The following is a 17895-nucleotide window of genomic DNA, read 5'->3' as shown; positions in this document are numbered from 1 at the left end:
CCAGCATTCCAATGACGTTATCACAATAGATTCACGATGCATTCAGCACCAAAGTCAGACAGAAAGTCAAAGGGTATATTACAAGTCTAGTCTATGATACACTCTATAAATAGTATGATTATATACAGCCCAAAAGAAATCCCAGGAACGCCGCAATGCAAAGGATCACGTCATACAGCTGCATCACATCACGCATTATTCGCGCAGGAGAAACTGCTGCCGGAGCTGTCGTCGTGGATGGCCACGCCCGACACCCACAGACCGCAGACGCAGATCGTGGCGCCGATGAGGAACAGCCCCACGTTGGCCATGGTCAACAGCGTCTTGCGCCACGAAGAGAAGTAGTTGCCGTAGTAGAGGTAGAGCCAGAAGACGCCGGGCAGGCCGAAGGAGAACCAACTCGCGAACAGGGCGCACTATGGTGTACAATTAGCATGTTTGCCATTGCGTGACAGGGAAGGGGGTAAAACATACCACCAAGCTGACGAGGTTGCTGAACACGGGGATAGCCTCGGCGATGACCCAGGCGATGATCCAGTAGCCAGCAGCCAAACCGATCCAGGCGCCGATTCCCTTGGCGCTGCGCTTGTGCATGACATCTGTGCCGCGGAACAGTCGGACGTAGACGTTCTTGATGGCGACGTGGCCCAGGACCACACCGGCGACGACAATGGTCGGAATGGCGACACCGTAGGCGACCTTGCGGACAACGGGGCCAGCGGAGCCCAGGGCGGGCGACTTGACGTCCTGGCCGGCGTAGCGGTAGATGACGGCGGAGGCGACGGTGTAGAGCACGATCTCAAACGCCTGCAGCATGCACAGCGACTTGGGGAAGTCCTTGGGGTTCTTCATCTCGGCGATGAATCCGAAGAAGGCCGGGTGGCCGCAGTAGGCGAAGCCGATGTTGGTCACGGCGGAAAAGCCGTTCACGAAGCTCGTCTTGCGGGTCAGTTGCATCGGTTCGTTGGAGGGGTGTTCGACGCCCACGCCGATCATGGTGATGAGCACCGCAGAGAAGATACTGATGAAGCCTGTGCACTGTTAGAATGGTTGCGATGGAGATGAGGAGGCGGGGTGGAAGCGTACAGGCAATGGCAAACCAAGAGACGTTCTTCATGGTGCGGGGCAGCGAGCAAATGAAGGAGAGAACCAGGCCGACCACGCCAAAGACCACAGAGCAGGTGCCGTGATTGGTGAGGGTGTTCATCATGACCGTGAAGGTGACCAAGTGACTACCGGAGGCGAACATGAAGAAGAGCAGCTGAGCAACCTCGATGAAGATGCGACCGGGTTTCCCCATCAGGACCTCGCCGGCGTCGGCCATGCTGTGAATGAAGGGATATCGCGCCCGGAATTGACCGATGACATAACCGGAGTAGGTGGCCACCACGCCCAGGCCGACAATGAGGATGATAGCAGGGATCAGGCCGACAGTAGCGACAGTTGAGGGCAGAGACAAGACACCCAACGAGACAGTCTCGGCAATCATCACTAGAGGTGGGTTAGAAGCTGCGGGACGGGATAGTGGATATCACCAATGACACATACAGAAGCCAGATTGCCTATCAAGCACGACATTAGTATCAATGGGTTGGATTATTGGCTAGACAGTGTACTTACCACCAATCCAAAGTCTTATATTGAACCTCACCATGCTCCGCGCCGAAAGGATCTTGCTCCTCGGCGGGAGCCTTGAGGTCGGTATCCCAGGCCTCCGGGTCCGATGGGACACCCGAGCCGTACTCGATATCTTTCACTTCCGGGGACGACATGGTGAATTTCCTGGGGGAGGGGGTGGAAATTGACACCGTGGGGGGGAGGTAAGAGGGGAAGGGGAGGGGAGGAGAGGAGGGGAGGAGAGGAGGGGAGGAAGAGAAGGAAGAGGAAGAGGAAGAGTCAGAGGAAAGGAAGCTATGAACAGATTCAAAGAATCAGGCCTTGGGCGTTTCGTTATTATACTGCAGCAAAAACCTAGCAAGGTGAAGCATGGACGCCTGGGCAGGTGGTTTTTGTTAGTTAATAGTTCGGGGCGAATAGCCAATCCCAGCCAATCCCAGCCTCGGGGAGTGCAATTTCTGCGGGCGTGACACAAACTTTGCTGGCCGCCGTTTGCCTCTCTCCCCGATGTCGGCCGCCTGCCCGGGCTGGTGCGACGTTTTCAATGCCTCATGGCCCACTCCTCCAGGAACAGAGGGCACATAAAAGTGGAGTGGTCGAATTTTCTACAGTTCTTCGGTGAAACCCAATAGTCACTTAGGATGATGCACTACTACTCCGGAGTATGCCACTAGATAGTGAAACTGATCGTGCATCTGGCGACGAACATGCCGCCGCTAATGTTGCATGGCATGACGATAGTTTAGCCGGGGGAAGCAAATAAGGTGTCTGGGGGAATCCGGGACCATACCAGACTCTGCAGGAGGCAAAAAGGCAAAAGGAAATTTCAACCACCGCATCAGGCCAGGCGGGCCCCCGGGTGGCAACTGGTAAAAAGCAAGAAACCAGTCAGAGGACGGAATAGGGCTGCCGGTGGCGCTGCCCTACCGACGGCTCCCAAACAGGCTTAGTCTTCTCGTGCCGCTTCCGAGTCGGCCGCCATACACTAGTCCCCGTCCGGCTTAGCGGCATCGATCCCGGGGCTGGGCGGCAGTACTCCGGGCCTCCGAGGGCCGGTCTCGCCCCGATCCTCTATCCCAGTCGGTCGGGGAAAGGCCACCAGATGTGCTTCCTCCATACAGCATCTCGGGATCAGGAGCACTCATGCCTAGCGCTGTCTGCAGCTCATTGTCCGGTGAAAAGCTAAAACAAGCATATTGCATAGTCTCATGTAGCTTGATTGCAGGGCTGACTCGGAATGACTCATGCGGCGTGACTCCCGCCTCCTATATCGGCCGGGCAGTCTGACTCAAGCCGGCAAACAGCTGTGTGTTCCAGACTCCAAGGCTTCAGCACTCTAGAAGGCTGTAGAAATCACCATCTCACCGCAAATGGTCGAGAGGTGCTGTCGTAGGGATGAGCTCCCCACCAAGTGGCTCGTTTAGCCGACGGTCTGTCTGTCTGGCTGTCACCGTTCCCGCGGGAATCAACCCGCCGCGACGGGCACCGTATGCTGTATTCTTCATCTTGTTTTCTTCCACCTCTGGGAATCATTGACTTCATACCAGTGGATGGATATACCTGTACAGCATGACCATCCATTGCAGCGATCCCAGTATCCCTCAGATATGCCATTGTAACCCAAAGACTACTGGGTGCCGACCTGCACCAACCTGGAAACTGGCGCACCGTCGCCGTCTCGCCTGCATCGAAATCTCCACATGACAGAATCTTCACCCACGGCATGTACCCGCGGGTAGCGACCACGTGGTGGTGCCAGTCGGCTTGTGGCAGCTCCTACATCGGAGCCCGGAGGTGGTTCTTCAGCCCGAAGGGCAAACCAGATCCGGATCGTCGTCAGCATCTGACAGCCGAACCTAGGGAGGGGGTGGAGATCGATCGGCAATCACAGGCTGTGGTCTGCTTCAATCTGGCCAATATTGGGTGCTTGAGCCGATGGATACGGCGAAGACGAAGCTTGATGTCGGGTGGACTGGGACTGACCAACCCAGGAACACATCTCAGTGCTGCTACTTTGCATGACAAGTTCGGCCAGGACACCGACTATCTTTTTGCACCAATGCCGGATGATGTTTAGTAATGATTGGGCTGATATGGGCATTGCTGGAGACGCTAGAGTCCAGGGTAACTCATGCTTACACTTGATATAGAGCGAGTCCGATCATGCTAAGGGTGACTTTCTTCAGAGATACTCTTTGTATCTGCTCGTGCACAGCCTACACACAATTTGTTCGCCGCGCTGCCCTCGCTGACACTAGCCAGGTGTGATCTCTACCAGAATTACATACAGAAGCTGTCAACAAGGGTACATGATGCAGCCAGAGCCACAGCCCAGCACTACCATACTCAAAAGCATTATCTAACCTGCTTTTCCAACCTTCCAACCAACCCAGATGGCAGCAACCACTTCAGCCAGAAGTGTCATACAACCTGCTATCATAACTGACCCGAACCATCCAGAAACAACAACCCAACCCGCTCCAGCCAACCGACTACTCCGACTGCCGATGGATCGAATCCCGCACCAGCTCCTGCAACGACTGCGTCGCCACGACGCCGATATCCTCATTATCCCGGCGCTCGTAGAGGGTGCCCCCCTCGGCCCAGATGCGCCGCAGGGTAAAGGTTGTCGCATGGGGGGCGCCCTGCTCCCACGCCTGGGCCTCGAGCCGCCGCAGCTCGTCCAGCGAGGTGTACTCGACCTCCCACTTCTGGCCGGTCTGGAACTCGAACTCGCGCAGGATCTCGTGCGGGGTGGTGGTGAAGGAGTTGAGCTTGAGGGCGCGGTACCGCGCCTGGTCCCAGTGGGTGAGCGCGTGGGCGACGAAGCGCCCGACACTGTGCATGTGCACGTTAGCCATCCAGCCACAACCCGGTACGACAGAGCAGTGACGCCCATCGAAGACCATCGAACCATCCCCAGGAAGGAAGAAACTCACTCCACCCGCGCACTGAAACTCACCCTCCCCTCCCCGTCGCCGACGACCACCGCCTTCCGCGCCTTCACATCCCACGACCCCGCCTTCGCCGCCTCCTCCGACCCCGCCGCGGCCAGGTAGAATGGATAATCCGGGTACGGGCCCGTGACGATGTAGGCGTACTCGAGGCGGTCGCGCAGCTGGGCCAGTGCCGCCCGCACCTTCAGCTTCTGCTGGTGCGGCTTCTCGTCCTTCGAGGCGGGGCCGTACTCGATGTCCGTGCCGTACTCGGAGGGGAGGAAGCGGCGGACGGTCTCAGATTCGGCGGCCAGGTGGATGAGCGGGATCTGGGCGGCGATGGCGGTGCGGCCTAATGCTGAGACGACGGTGTCGTATCCTATAATTTCATTAGTTTGGGTGGGTGGTGGGGTGGGTGGTGGGGTGTTCGATCAGGTGGATGTGTAGGAAGGCATAGTGCTGTGTAGTGTGTAAGAGGGTACAGTGTGCTGTGCAGTACAGTAGAGTCTACGGGAAAGGGAAAAAGGCAATACCAGCATAAGCCTTGCGCACTTCGTCCGCATTGCCCAAGTCACCCACCAGGATATCGACGCCCTGGCGACGCAGCTTGTCCAGCACCTCGGTCTTGGTCTGCAGGGACTGCGGGCTGGTGAAGATGGCGAAGCGGCCGAAGTGGGCCCGGTCGTCGAGCAGGGCCTGTGTGATGTACGAGCCGATGGCCCCGGTGGCGCCGAAGATAAGGATGTTGGATTTGTCGGACTTGTCGGACATTTTGATTGTGACTTGTAGGTGGAGTACACACAGTACGTAGGGGAGGAGTGGTGTTTTGGTGAATGCGAAGTGTGATGACACAATCGGTGAGGGGAAACTGAGGGGTTATTTATGACCAGGTATTGTTAATTATGCGAACCCGGCAATGCAATTACCCCGCCGGATCAAGATCCGCGATAAGATGACAACATCGTTGGAGAGGATAGCATCATAGTTAAGTGTACCAATCAATGGCTTCAAGTATTAGCATTATCATAGCTCATAAGAAAACAACATGCAATCTATATACTTTTCTCCTCTAACCCAATCATCTATTCTATCCACTTCATTATCATCAATATCTCATTTTGCTGGAGGGAAAGACTCAAGTAACTCAAGTGACATGCTCCTTCTCCTCCTCCTTGGGAATGCGCACGCACGTCACGGTGATCAACGCCGCCACCAGCTGACACCCCAGCGCAAACCACCAAATGGCCCGCAACCCCTGCAGCCCGACATCCCCGTCGGGGGTCTTGTCGACGCGCGTGCCGATCGCATCGGCCACACTAGTCAGAATCGCCGAGCTGAGGTTCTGGTTCGTCACCAGCAGACTGCCCGCACTGCCCTGGTACGAGCGCGCCACGTTGCTGGTAATGAAGATGGAGGCGGCGGCAAAGGCGAGATCGGGGCCGAAGGTCACCAGGGCAATGCCCGGAAAGGAGAGCGCCCAGTAGATGGTGTTGGCAGTCTGCGGGAGGAAGAAGGCCGGACCCAGCGTGAAGGCGAACATGGAGATGGTGTAGATGTAGTGGCCCGGGACCAGGTGCAGGGTGCGGCTGACGACCCAGGTTGCAAACACCCCGACCAGGGCGTTGGGGATGTGGTACAGCGCCACGGCGACGGGCGTCGCGTGCTGGATGCGCAGCCAGAACTGGATCGCGTAGAACTGCCAGCAGCCGAAGAACGACCCGAACCCCAGGAAGTAGGCGATCATCAGCGGGGTGAAGCCCTTCGTGCTCCACAGCCGGTTGGGGATGAGGGGTCGCACCACGTAGCGCTCGGTGATGAACAGCCCCACCAGCAGCACAATGCCGACGACCGTCAGGGCGATGGTGTACGGGGACCAATTGGTCACGCCGCCCTGCGTCAGGCCGAAGAGAAGGCACACGCAACCGCCCACGGCGAAGGCCGCCCCCAGGTAGTCGAATTGCTTGATCGAGGGGGCCTCGGTGCCGGCCACGTCGGCCACGGGCCGCAGCGGGGGAATGGCGAAAAAGGCCGCCACGGCACACAGTCCGGTGATCATGGCGTTGGAGCCAAAGATCCACGGGAGGTTGTGGAACAGAAGACCCCCCTGGATGGCTCCAAGGGAGAACCCGAAGGGCGCACAGGCGGCCATCGCGCTGAAGACGCGGTTCTTGCGGATGCCCGGCTTGTACACACGGCCGAGAATGCTCATGCTCCCGGACACCAGCACTCCAATGGCCAGACCCTGCATGGCGCGCACAATAAAGAAGAGGATGCGGCGCGAGGGGGAGAGCGAGAAGGCCCCAATCAGGTTCCATAGCGTGAGCCAGCCAAACGCCCCCACCATCAGCGGTCGAGGAGGCGTGAGGTCCGTCAATGAGCCGGAGACAACGACGGAGAGGCCGTTGGCCACGTTGAAGGCGCCCACCAGCCAGGGCAGCTCGGTGTTGCTGATGCCCAGGGCGGCCCGGATCTGGATCTGCGGAGCCAGCATGTCTCCCAGTAGAAAGGAGAAAAGCATCAGACCCACGGAGCAGACAGCAATCAAGAGAAGTTCGGCGCCGAAGCTGGATAACTCCGGAGGGACCCCCTGTCGAGCGGCCTTGGTGGCCTCGGGCGGTGGTGAGCCCGCCTCATCGGCATAGACATTGTCGCCGGGGTAAACGGCCGCAGAGGGACGACGGAATCGGGGCCCCGTGGCCGACAGCTCGATCGCTTCCTCATCATCGCTGCTGTCCTCGCGGGGCCGGGTGATTGTCTGGGGGAATTTCTTCAGCACATCGGTGGGGACGGCGACTTTGGGTCCCAGCAGAGGATCCGGGGTTTGTGCCCCCGTGGCCGGAGTGGATGCAAAGCGACTGCTCCCAACGCCGGATTGGTAATCGGAGAAAGAGGTGCGGCGCGACATGGCGGCCGATGACAGTCCAGACACAGGCTTATCCTCGACTGGACTGGGGGGTTGCGAATGATCGGGAGTGGGATATGGAGGTGGCATGGTGGAGGATGGAATTTTGCGTTGATTGTCACTTCATCGTCATGTTGGGGAGGGGGTGTTTGAGCAAGGAGGACTTTATAGGTGCTGGGAGCTCCGGAAAAGATCGTCCGCAGGCATGGCACAGCTGTACAGCTGGATTGCTCATTCTTTTTTGATGGTGGCCACCCTGACGCTAACGGTTCGAAATTTGCAGAGCTAAGCATCAATCCCTTGCGGTGGTTTGCGCGTCGCCAGACCCGGTGGATCCCTCCACCCACGGTTGGCTCCACGGGCCCTGGGACACACGAGACTTTAAATCAGTCCAAGGGCTGGACCCATCGGAAACTGGTTTCCTGAACAGAGGCATTGGTCGATAAGCGGTTGCCACTGCAGTCCCCGTGGGTCAAAGGAAGAGTGCAGTTGATAACGGGATGTGGTGGTAGCTTTGGGCATAAAGATAGATGCCTGAAGGGACTGGTGTACACCCTGCCTGTAAAGGAATGCACAAGTTACTGCTCGAGGGTCAGTCGGTCAGACACCGCAGGTAAGCAAGAGACACACCAGGTTGGAACCCACAGCTAGGCCGTGCAATGATCTCCCGATCGACAGAGCGAGGCAGCAGAGGCAGCAAAGGCAGCTTGAGGATCGTCGACTCGCTCAAAAAGGGACCGACGATCCAGGGACTTTGGCTTACCTTCATACTCGGTACTTAGTGTGCGAGACTGTGAACGATAAGTTAGTGTCCACAGAAGGGCACTGAACATTAAACATCGTATCAAATTGGGCGTGGGGTGGCTGGACCTACATAAGTAGTAAGTTATGTACTGTATACTATGTAAGTTGCAGCAGCGCTTAATGCTACCTAGTACACATACTTCCACTTCTCCCGTCGGCCCGACTCAATTGCCCTAACTCGACCTTTAACACCATCCCATCGGCAATCTACGCAGTCTATTATCTCTCGGACGAGGAATCCGGTCCGAACAATCGAACTGACCATGACCGGGTCAGGAAACGGAGATCGGTCATGCAACAGGCAAACCCGACCGTGGCAGAGTGAGCCGATGCCGACCGGGGAGGAAGCAGGCCGATGGCCGAGGGAACATCATGATACAGTACAATCAGTACAATGTATGTAGTAGGTACGTGGGAGTGTCAGCCCATTCCACCTCTCGGTGACGATGACGAAGAGTTGTCTGACTATCTTGGACCTGCTTCCACCTTGAGCAGATATCTAGAGAGAAGAATATACAGACAGACCGGAGTATATAAGCCACTGTAGTTCTAGGACGAACCCATGTCATTCCAGTCCAATCCTGATCCTGTAATCCTTCTGTGAGCACATTCGCAATCACATTATCACATTCACATCTCTCCAGTCCTGACAGCCCCTCCATTCCCCCCACCATCCCCGCTTCATCTCACCTCCAATCTCACCTTCAGCATCACCTCAACCTCACCCTCTCCATCCACCAACAAACCAACCAACCATGCCCTTCGAAGCAATCGGCATCCTCTCCATCGGAGAAATGGGCTTTGGCATCGCCCAGCTCCTCCGCGCCCACAACTACCGCGTACTAACCTACGCCGCCGACCGGAGGTAGAGTACAGTCCATAAACAGAACCCTCCCCCGCCCCTTGCCCCCCGATCAGCATCTCACCTCACCTCCCAAAACACAGTGAATCCACCCAACACCGCGCGTGGCTAGCCGACATCGAACTCCGGCCCTCCCTCCAGAACCTCATCGACGAAAGCGACGTGCTCCTCTCCATCGTCCCGCCCGCCGAAGCCCTCCCCACCGCCGAGCGCATCATCGCCGCCGCAACAGCGCGACACCTCGTCCGCGACAGCCCCTTGTACATCCTCGACCTCAACGCCGTATCCCCCGCCACGGCCCGGGAATTAGCCCAGCTCTTCAGCACCACCGCCCGACCGGACGATCTCCGCTTTTTGTCGGGGGGAATCATCGGATCCCCGCCGCATTTCACCAAGCATCCACACCATCACCATAACCATCACCATGACCATGCCAATGGTGGCACCCACGAGCCCGAAACCGAGGATCTGAAAGAAGGAGAGTGGAAAAAACCCGCCCTAGTAGTCTCCGGCCCTGATCCCCTCCCGGACGCCCCGCTCGCCACCGTCCTGAACATGCGACACGTCTCCGCCGAGATCGGCACCGCCGCCGCGCTGAAGATGTGCTTCGCCGCCCTGACGAAGGGGTTCACCGCGCTGGCGATCGAGTCCTTCACCGCCGCCGAGGGGTTCGGGGTGCTGTCCGAGTTGCGGGGGCTGCTTGGTGAGTATAAGCCTGCGGCGCTGGGGATGGCGGAGCGCGGGGTGGTGGGGATGCCCTCCAAGGCGTATCGGTGGGTGGAGGAGATGCGGGAGATCGGGCGGACGATGGAGGAGGGGGCCGGGTTTGGGCCGGATGTGTATGTTATGTTTCCCCTTCTTGTGTGTTGGAGGCAAAGGGGTAGGTGTGCTGACCGCGACAGGTATAATGGAATCGCGGAGGTATATCAGACGGTTGCCGACGATCCGGTTCTGGGGCTGGAGAAGCAGAAGGCCGGGGAGTTGAGACGGCGCGGGAAGACGGTGGAGGATGTGGTGGGCTGTTTACAGGGGAGTCTGAAGGGGAAGAAGACGGAGTCGTGATTCGGCTTCGGTGGTGTCTGTATCTGTAAGTAGAGCTGTGTGAAGACTCATAGTACAGCTAGAGGCATATCTTTTACTAGTGATTCAGCCAAACAAAGCTTGATGATCAATTCCTGCGTGGATTGTACTATACTTGAGACAGTCGACATACAACCGGCATCATTGAATTAAACGAACGACCTAAAAGTGTACACGAAGAGAAAAACGGTCTATACTGCGGCGAACAACCCCCTCATTTCCTTCATCGCGGAGCTAAATTCACAAGACAGCCAGGGCGAGGATGCCGACGACGGCACCGAGGAGAGAGCCGGGGAGGACACGGCCGGAGCCACCGGTGAAGAGGCCGGAGGAAGAGGCGGCGGCAGCGGAGGTGCCGGTGCTGGAGCCGGAGCTGGAGCCGGAGCTGGAGCTGGAACCGGAGGAGCCGGAGCTACCAGCAGCAGCGCTGGCGGAGGGGGTCAGACCGGAGCTGGCGGAGGGGCGGAAGCCGGGGTAAGTGCCGTTGCCGTGGCTGCCCCAGGTGCCGTTGCGGCCACCCCAGCTGCCAGAGACGGAGCCGGAGCCGGAACCGGAGCCAGAGCCGGAACCGGAGCCAGAGCCAGAGCCAGAGCCAGAGCCGGAAGCAGAAGCGCCAGAGCTGGAGCCAGAAGAGCCGGAGCCGGAGGCAGAAGCGCCAGAGCTGGAGCCAGAAGAGCCGGAGCCAGAGGCGGAAGAGCCGGAGCTGGAAGATCCAGTAGTCTTACCAGAGAAACCGGTGGCAGAGGCAGAAGACGAAGAAGCAGTGGAGGTGGCGGAAGAAGTAGAGTTCTTGCAAGACAGGTCGTACAGAGGAGTGGTGCTCAGGGTGCTACCGACAACGCCGAAGCTAGGGTTGGGGGTGGCACCGTCGGTGTCCTGGAGGATGTACCACCAGGTGTTGGTGTTGCCGAACAGAGGGCAACCAACCTCATCCCAGTAGATCTTGGCGTTGGCAGCGCTGGCGACCGCATCACCCTCAGAGTCACCGCTGACGGGCCATCCGGTCTCGGTCATCCAGACCTCCTTGCTGCCGGCGACGGCCTTGGTCTTCTCCCACGATTCGAGGAAGAGCTGCTTGGCGTTGCTGATGTCGTTCTCAAAGGTCGACTGCCAGAAGGGGTAGCCATCGAAACCGAGCCAGTCGACGGCCTCAATGACAGCCGAGTTGGAGGTGTTGGTCCAGGAGTCCCAGGTGTCGACGTGGCCGATGGGAACATCAGCCAGTCCGGTGCCGGCGATCAGGTCACGGACCTGCTGGATGTACTCGACGAGCTCGTCGGGGTTGACACCGACACCGGCAGAGGCCTCAACACCCTCGACGGAGTTGCGGTAGAGATCCTCACTGCCGACGGAGATACCGACAACGAGCTTGGTGAAGTCCTCACCGTACTCGGAGATGGCGGACTTAAGGGCAGCGAGCTCGTTGGCCATGCCACCACCGGAGGTCCACAGACCGAGCAGGAGGGAGGTGTCCTGAGCGATGGCAGCGGGGATGGCCTCGATGGGGGTGTTGGTGCTGTAGGCTTGCTGTGGGGGGGAAGTGGGGTTAGTCTGGTGGTCCCTTTCAAGTGCAGCAGAAGTATACCTACGATCATGGTGTAGAGACGAGCGCTGGTGAAGCCACCGTCAGTGCCAACCAGACCCTTCGCGGCCTTGAAGGAGGCCTCGAAGTCGGCCTGGAACATGGAGCTCTCATCGGCCTTCTTGTTGCCGTAGTTGAAACCCTGGGAGACAGCCTCGGCAGTAGAGGCCGCAAGGGCCATGGCAGCCAAAGTGTTGTAGTGCATGGTGATGGTGGTGTGATAGAGATTGACGAAGGTGAGTTAAAGTCGTAAAGAGTGAGTGAATGCAAATGAACGGGAGTTGGAAAAGAATGACAAGTCCACGTTCAAAGAATGATATAGGGAGAGACAGAGGGAGGGGAAGAGGATGGGGGATGGAGAGATGGAGAGATGGAGAAAGTTGCAAAAGAAGGGCAGGGCCAGACAGATAAAAGGGCCAACGGCAACGACAAAGAGCGGGAGAAAGCAGTGCCCGTGGGTGGGTGAATGTGAATGAATTGCTTGGGTCTAGAACAGAGCCCTCAGTAAGACCGGCAACAAGTGAAAGGCCTAACAGCCCTAGTCCCGCTCCAACGGGGCCACACACCACTGAGAATAGCACATTGCGCACCCAATGAGGGATTAATTGTGCCTGTTGGCCCTGGAATCTTCATTGCCGGTGGATCTCAGTGGATCTGCCTATCCAATAATCAGTCCCTCCCAAGACTGAGTGACAAGTCTTCCCCGTGGAGCCACAGCCGCAAATGAGGGTTGGCTGCTTGGTGCAGTGGTCCGGAGATGACGACCCTCCTGCTGTCCATCCATGTCTCTCTCTTCGCTCTCTCTTTGCTCTCCCTCTTTTTCTGGCTGTCTGTCTCGTCTGCCCCTGATCAATTGAAGATTAATTTTAATTCAATTAATTAATTAATTCATGATTGCACCAAAGGATCTGGTCTGGTCCATTCTCCAGGGGTTCTTCACTGTGTTCTCGAATCTTTTTTTACTACTGTACTGTACATCTCCCGGTCGCACATCTCTCCTGTCACTTCGTTTCCCCTGACTAGTCACTCGAGTACAAGTCATCAAACCCCCCGTCAGCACAACCTTCCTGCCTGCAGGTACCGTCCAATTTCGCTGGGTCTAATTCTGGAACGCCAACAACGCACGGAGGCTTGCCCACCACCGGCGATCTTTACCTCCAGCTGGCAGGCGTCTTACCCGCTCCGATGATCGATCACTCCCCTGACTTACACATAACTTACTCGTCCAGCCTCAAGAGGAGTCCAAGGCAAGTCGGCCGGGTTGCCTCATGACTGACGTCAATCGTAGAATAATCTGACGGTCGAGTCGTGCATCTTTTTCCTCTTGTTCGTCTTGATCGTCGTCGCGTGGTGAGCAGTACAGTTGTTGCATCGCATCGTCGCCTGTGCTAAATAAAGTCCCCCTCCGTACTACCACCCATCTAGACCACCATCTTCAACGCATATTATTAGCATCGGTAGATGAACAATGGTCGGCCACTATTGACACTAGATCAGGGGAGGGGAGATGCATGGACCCGGGGGGATCACGTGCACGCCGGGCATGTCGGGCGACGGAGCGGCTGCCGTGTCGAGGCGGTGCTTAGATTGCAGGAATCTCTGCTCGACCTCGGGGCTCTATTCGAGGGCATTGGTTTGTTTATACATGCTGAATGTTACAGTACATAATCTTGTGGTTATAGCCACCGAGGCTATACGCAGTACTCCGTAGACACACAGGTGCATTAACCCTAGCAACCCGATAGCTTACTCAATATTCAAACTGGCAGGCAGTTCTTCGTAAGCCAGACGGGGCCGACAAACCTTGAACGGTGCTATTGAGGTCATCTCAGAGACATGTCTTAGCAGGCTATTCATAGACCCCCTCATTTCCAAGGTTTTGCCCCCTGGAGCAAAGATGCGCCACACACGCCACAGCGCAAGCCAATCGGACCCCACCGCACCGAGGAAGAGTGGGTACAGAAGGCGGTCGACGAAAGCTGCGCGGCAGAATGACTCAGCAGTCAGGCTTTTCTTGCTCAATCCGTGGTTTGTCAGCATCCAAACCGAGGTTCGAGTTTTGGACAGTGAATGTGCAGTGGCGAGAACCACCAGTTTACCACCCAAGGTTTACCCTCCGCAATCGGCCGCGTGGATTATCCCTGCAATAGTTGGGTCAATGGTCCAGGTACTATTGGTTCTAAATGAGGAGTTGCTGGTCGGAGTACGGTACAAGGGCCAGTGCTTCTGTGCGCGCTCTATGGGGTCCCCAAGTATGCAGTATAGTTATATATTGCATTGGCAGACAATGAGACAAGAAGTGGACGCTTTATATTTACGATATATCTTCCGCCATCCAGTAGCATGCTTGACAGATACCAGACATGCCTCTGCACTTCGAGAGGCTCATCAAGCACCACCTAAAATCATCATCGCAATCAAACCACCTCCAACACCAGAACCCAATCCTCATGCCCCTGTCCAACCGGCGGCGTGAACGTTCGCACCGAACCCTGTCCGCACTGTGCGTACTCCAACGAGGTATACGTCTCATCCAACGGATCAAACCAACTCGCGCGCACTTGACACGAGCCCAACCCCCCGGTATTAACCTGGAACTCCTGGCCCGTGGGCGTATACACCAGGATCCAATCTCCGCCACGATCTCTGGTTGCGGTGACCCTGGCATCATCCGCTCCCACCTCCCCGACCAGCAGATCCTGCGCCGGCACGCGTCGGAAATAGCTGTCCTGGCCCCGATCTATCACCACCTTCTGGATCCACTGCATCTGACTGGACCCCGGGAGCACGAGGTCCTGCTCCCAGTCATCGCCTGGTCCACTGCCATCCGAGGCGTATAATCCGGGGATGGCGATTTGTTGCACGGCGTTGGCACCGTAGGTTAGGCCTGCGGCACCGGAGAAGACCTGTCCCGTAGTCAGTATCTTAGAAGTAGACTACAAGTACACTAACAGTCACAGGAACTAGGGACGGGACAGGAAGCATGGGGTAGGCTGACTAACCGCCTGCCAGCTCCCGATACGCACGTCGCTGGCATTCCAGTAGAACGAGTCCGGGTTCCCGTCATTGTACCGGTGCTCGTAGTGCGCCTCGTTGTCGAGGACCGGTCGCGGTTTGCTGCCAGGTTGCTGCTGGGAGGGGTTTCCCCCCACGTACATGCGCTCGACAGGCTCCCAGCCCCGTCGACAGTTCCACCACGGGATCGGAGGGTTGGGCGCGTAGTCCGTGTGGCCGGACTGGCTGGTGTCCAGCGTGAGCCAGCTGCGGTTCCCGAAAAAGGCGTGCGCCAGGGCGATGGGACCGCCTGTGAACCATTGGTTGGTGGGGTGGATGGTCATCAGGGGTTGCCACTTGTCTGCTGCTGAGGATGGTGATGATGCCGATTTAATGGCTTGTCTCTCGCCGGCCACGATTCCCTCGGCCAATGCATCGTAGACAGGCGACCAGTCCACCACTTCATGGGTCGGGGAGACTCCTCCTCGGAGGTAGTCTGCCTTGACAGCGGTCTTGTTCTGCCAGTAGGGGTTGGTGTCGGCCACGAGGGTCTTGGGAAGGTAGGGGTACCGTTGGCCAATGAAGTGGCCGAAGGGGGAGGCCGTCGTTGAATTGAGGACGCTGGCGGAGTTGTCGCTTCCATGCACGAACTTGCCCCACGCGGGCACCAGACAGATCCGGATGCCTTTACTCCAAGCCAGTGCGACGATTGAGTCGATATAGGCCCAGTACGCCTCATTCGGCCGGGTCACATCTTCGTCGATGAACGTTAGGTCCCCGTTGCGGTTGGGATTGGTGATCCCTTCCTGGGTGAAGCCGACAGCGAGAACGACCGTGAATCCCTTGCGTGCGCGGTCGGACAGGTAGGTCTCCGCCTCGCTGTGGTTGAGCCGGTGGAATAGCAGCCACGCGGTGTCGGCCTGCCAGAAGAATGGCTTGCCGTTGGACTGCTGCAGGAATCGGCCGTCCGGTGAGGGCGTAATAGCGTACTCGGCGGGGACCTGCCAGGCCACCACTGCGTGTATGATGTGAAGAGTGAAGTGGAGAAGGGCAACTCTGAGCATGATGGGCTATGTTATCTTGATGCTGGCAGTCATTGCGGTGACAGTGTTGCAGTAGACTTGGGAGAACCTCTGCTTTTCGACCATTGGAATTGCTGCATTGCATCATGTTACAATCTCCTGGCAAGCGAGACACATGCAAAGGGAAATCCCACCAATTGCGAATTGCTGGAGACATGCTGCAAGATGCTTCAGGTTGACCGGACTGGGTACTATATTCGGTGGTCCGGCTAAATCCAATTACCCCGCAATTTGAAGACCCTCGTTAGGGCACGGCCTGTACGCAAGGAGGAGTTCTGCCCTGACATCATGCCAGTCTCTCTCTCTCAATCAGCCTATTTGAACCTGCTCACTAAGTCCCCTGCATGAGTGTTGGACCGCCTCACGAGAATCTCCACCAACCATAGAAACCAAGAGTTATGAATCTCCCCGCATCAATGCTCGGGGAAAGTGCTGTTGCGGGCTTTTCTCAGTTGAAATACTACCGGGGGATACCCTGTCTACCATGAGACATGGTTCCTCAGAAAATCTCACATTCAAAACGCTGACACCTGTCCATCACGATGAAGTCTGCGCTTGGGGTGCTCATTCTGGTCCTGATCACCAGCCCTGCAGTCTGCGCGCCGTCGCGGCGATCACAGGCCCTGTTGAAGAAGTTCTCTTCGCTAGTGATCTTCGGTGACAGCTACACCGACGACGGCGTCTATTCGTACACCCCACCGGTGGCAGCGCAGGTATGAATTTGGCTTCTTCACAACCACCGCAGCCCAGAGACAACCACTCACCATCAGTACCACAAACAGTCAACCGACGAATGGGACGGAGGCCGCGCATGGCCGAGTTACGTCCAACAGTACACGGGGATCAACCTCTACGACTACGCCGTGGCAGGCGCGGTCTGCGACTCCGTCGAGGCCGACACCTCGCGCAACGGGGTGAAACAAGACCAGCTACCCAAGTTCCTCGCCGACAATGAGTATGTCAACAAGACCACCGGCCAGACCGCTCTCATCAACCGACCCGCCGAGACAGTCTACGCAATCTGGATTGGCACCAACGACTTGGGCCCCGGCAGCTTTCTCACTGAGGAGCAGCCCGCCGGTATGGCCCTGACCTACTTCACCGACTGCGTGTATACCCAGCTCGACCGACTGCACGCTGCCGGCGCCCGCAACTTCGTGCTGATGAATCTCATCGCGCTGGAGCTGGCTCCGGAATACGCCACCCCGCAGAACGGGGGCCTCCCCACGGGGGAGTACTGGACGGACAAGTCCACGTACGACCCGAACATCACGCAGTCGAGCGAGAAGATGCGCCAGTACTCGACGCTGGTGAACGCGGTGTTCAACTATCAGACGCCGTACGAGGTGCAAATCGCCCAGCGGTATCCGCAGAGTAGCTTTGCGCTCTATGACACGCATGCTTTGGTAAGGATGGCCGAGTTTTGGAAGTGAGTGAGGCAGGCTGACATATCACGCAGACGACGGATATCTGGGAGAACCCGTCCCAGTACCTGAACGGCACTGCGCCGCTCAACGTCACCAGCTCGATCTATCGGTGTGGCTCCGCCTGCAGCACAAGTGCGGTCCGGGACAGCTATATGTGGTGGAACGACCTCCATCCGTCTGAGCAGACGGATCGCATCATTGCGCGGGAGTTTGTGAATGTGGTCAAGGGGCAGAGCAAGTGGGCCAAGTATTGGAAAAGCTAGACGGACGAATATTGGAACACTGCAAGCGTGGGCCTCGACTTATACTTCTGCCCGACAAATCGTAGCAGTGCGAATGTAGGATATGCAACATGGAGGGCTTGCTCTCCTTGCTGTCAAATCAGTCCGTAAGGACAGATACAGATTGGAGATTGAGCGGGCCAACGAAGGGGAAGGATAAATAATCTCCCCCTTTTTCGTCTTACCGTTCCGGGCGGACCGGCCCGGAAGGAAGCAACCATCATGATAGCCATATACTCTAACTCGACTGTCAGTATGCACTTTATAGTAGTTGGATAGTATGCTAAACCGAGGGATTTTGTAGGCTTCACCGGTGTGGTGAATAGGT

General features: G+C 57.3%; 7 protein-coding genes across 7 annotated transcripts; 2 read left to right on the top strand and 5 right to left on the bottom strand.

Annotated features, from left to right (window-relative positions):
• Positions 1 to 127: 127 nt before the first annotated feature.
• On the bottom strand, positions 128 to 1955 carry ASPACDRAFT_118022 (uncharacterized protein). The gene is made up of 5 exons (XM_020196125.1): positions 1621 to 1955; positions 1549 to 1562; positions 1087 to 1491; positions 475 to 1031; positions 128 to 416 (listed from the first exon to the last, which is right to left on the bottom strand). Exons 1-5 carry the CDS (start codon positions 1770 to 1772, stop codon positions 189 to 191), a joined length of 1356 nt encoding a protein of 451 aa, XP_020056437.1. The 5' UTR covers positions 1773 to 1955; the 3' UTR covers positions 128 to 188.
• A 1817-nt stretch (positions 1956 to 3772) lies between these two features.
• On the bottom strand, positions 3773 to 5480 carry ASPACDRAFT_118019 (uncharacterized protein). Its single transcript, XM_020196124.1, has 3 exons — positions 5087 to 5480; positions 4557 to 4932; positions 3773 to 4455 (listed from the first exon to the last, which is right to left on the bottom strand). The coding sequence occupies exons 1-3, from the start codon at positions 5322 to 5324 to the stop codon at positions 4110 to 4112; spliced, it is 960 nt and encodes a 319-aa protein (XP_020056436.1). The 5' UTR covers positions 5325 to 5480; the 3' UTR covers positions 3773 to 4109.
• Positions 5481 to 5697: 217 nt separating this feature from the next.
• On the bottom strand, positions 5698 to 7458 carry ASPACDRAFT_51922 (uncharacterized protein; the record flags this gene model as incomplete). Its single annotated transcript, XM_020202548.1, has 1 exon — positions 5698 to 7458. The coding sequence occupies one exon, from the start codon at positions 7456 to 7458 to the stop codon at positions 5698 to 5700; it is 1761 nt and encodes a 586-aa protein (XP_020056435.1).
• A 1556-nt stretch (positions 7459 to 9014) lies between these two features.
• ASPACDRAFT_51921 (uncharacterized protein) lies at positions 9015 to 10183 on the top strand (the record flags this gene model as incomplete). The annotated part of the gene is made up of 3 exons (XM_020202547.1): positions 9015 to 9124; positions 9205 to 9960; positions 10024 to 10183. 3 exons carry the CDS (start codon positions 9015 to 9017, stop codon positions 10181 to 10183), a joined length of 1026 nt encoding a protein of 341 aa, XP_020056434.1.
• Positions 10184 to 10441: 258 nt separating this feature from the next.
• Positions 10442 to 11964, bottom strand: bgt2 (GPI-anchored beta-1,3-endoglucanase EglC; the record flags this gene model as incomplete). The annotated part of the gene is made up of 2 exons (XM_020199560.1): positions 10442 to 11728; positions 11791 to 11964. 2 exons carry the CDS (start codon positions 11962 to 11964, stop codon positions 10442 to 10444), a joined length of 1461 nt encoding a protein of 486 aa, XP_020056433.1.
• Positions 11965 to 14200: 2236 nt separating this feature from the next.
• Positions 14201 to 15841, bottom strand: ASPACDRAFT_42675 (glycoside hydrolase family 140 protein; the record flags this gene model as incomplete). The annotated part of the gene is made up of 2 exons (XM_020201132.1): positions 14201 to 14689; positions 14786 to 15841. The coding sequence occupies 2 exons, from the start codon at positions 15839 to 15841 to the stop codon at positions 14201 to 14203; spliced, it is 1545 nt and encodes a 514-aa protein (XP_020056432.1).
• Positions 15842 to 16401: 560 nt separating this feature from the next.
• Positions 16402 to 17549, top strand: ASPACDRAFT_51919 (SGNH/GDSL hydrolase family protein; the record flags this gene model as incomplete). Its single annotated transcript, XM_020202546.1, has 3 exons — positions 16402 to 16572; positions 16642 to 17265; positions 17319 to 17549. The coding sequence occupies 3 exons, from the start codon at positions 16402 to 16404 to the stop codon at positions 17547 to 17549; spliced, it is 1026 nt and encodes a 341-aa protein (XP_020056431.1).
• Between the last annotated feature and the right edge of the window lie 346 nt (positions 17550 to 17895).

Source organism: Aspergillus aculeatus, assembly GCF_001890905.1.
Source record: "Aspergillus aculeatus ATCC 16872 unplaced genomic scaffold ASPACscaffold_7, whole genome shotgun sequence".
Taxonomy (NCBI): Eukaryota; Fungi; Ascomycota; class Eurotiomycetes; order Eurotiales; family Aspergillaceae; genus Aspergillus; species Aspergillus aculeatus.
This window is presented reverse-complemented; position numbering and strand designations above follow the sequence as displayed.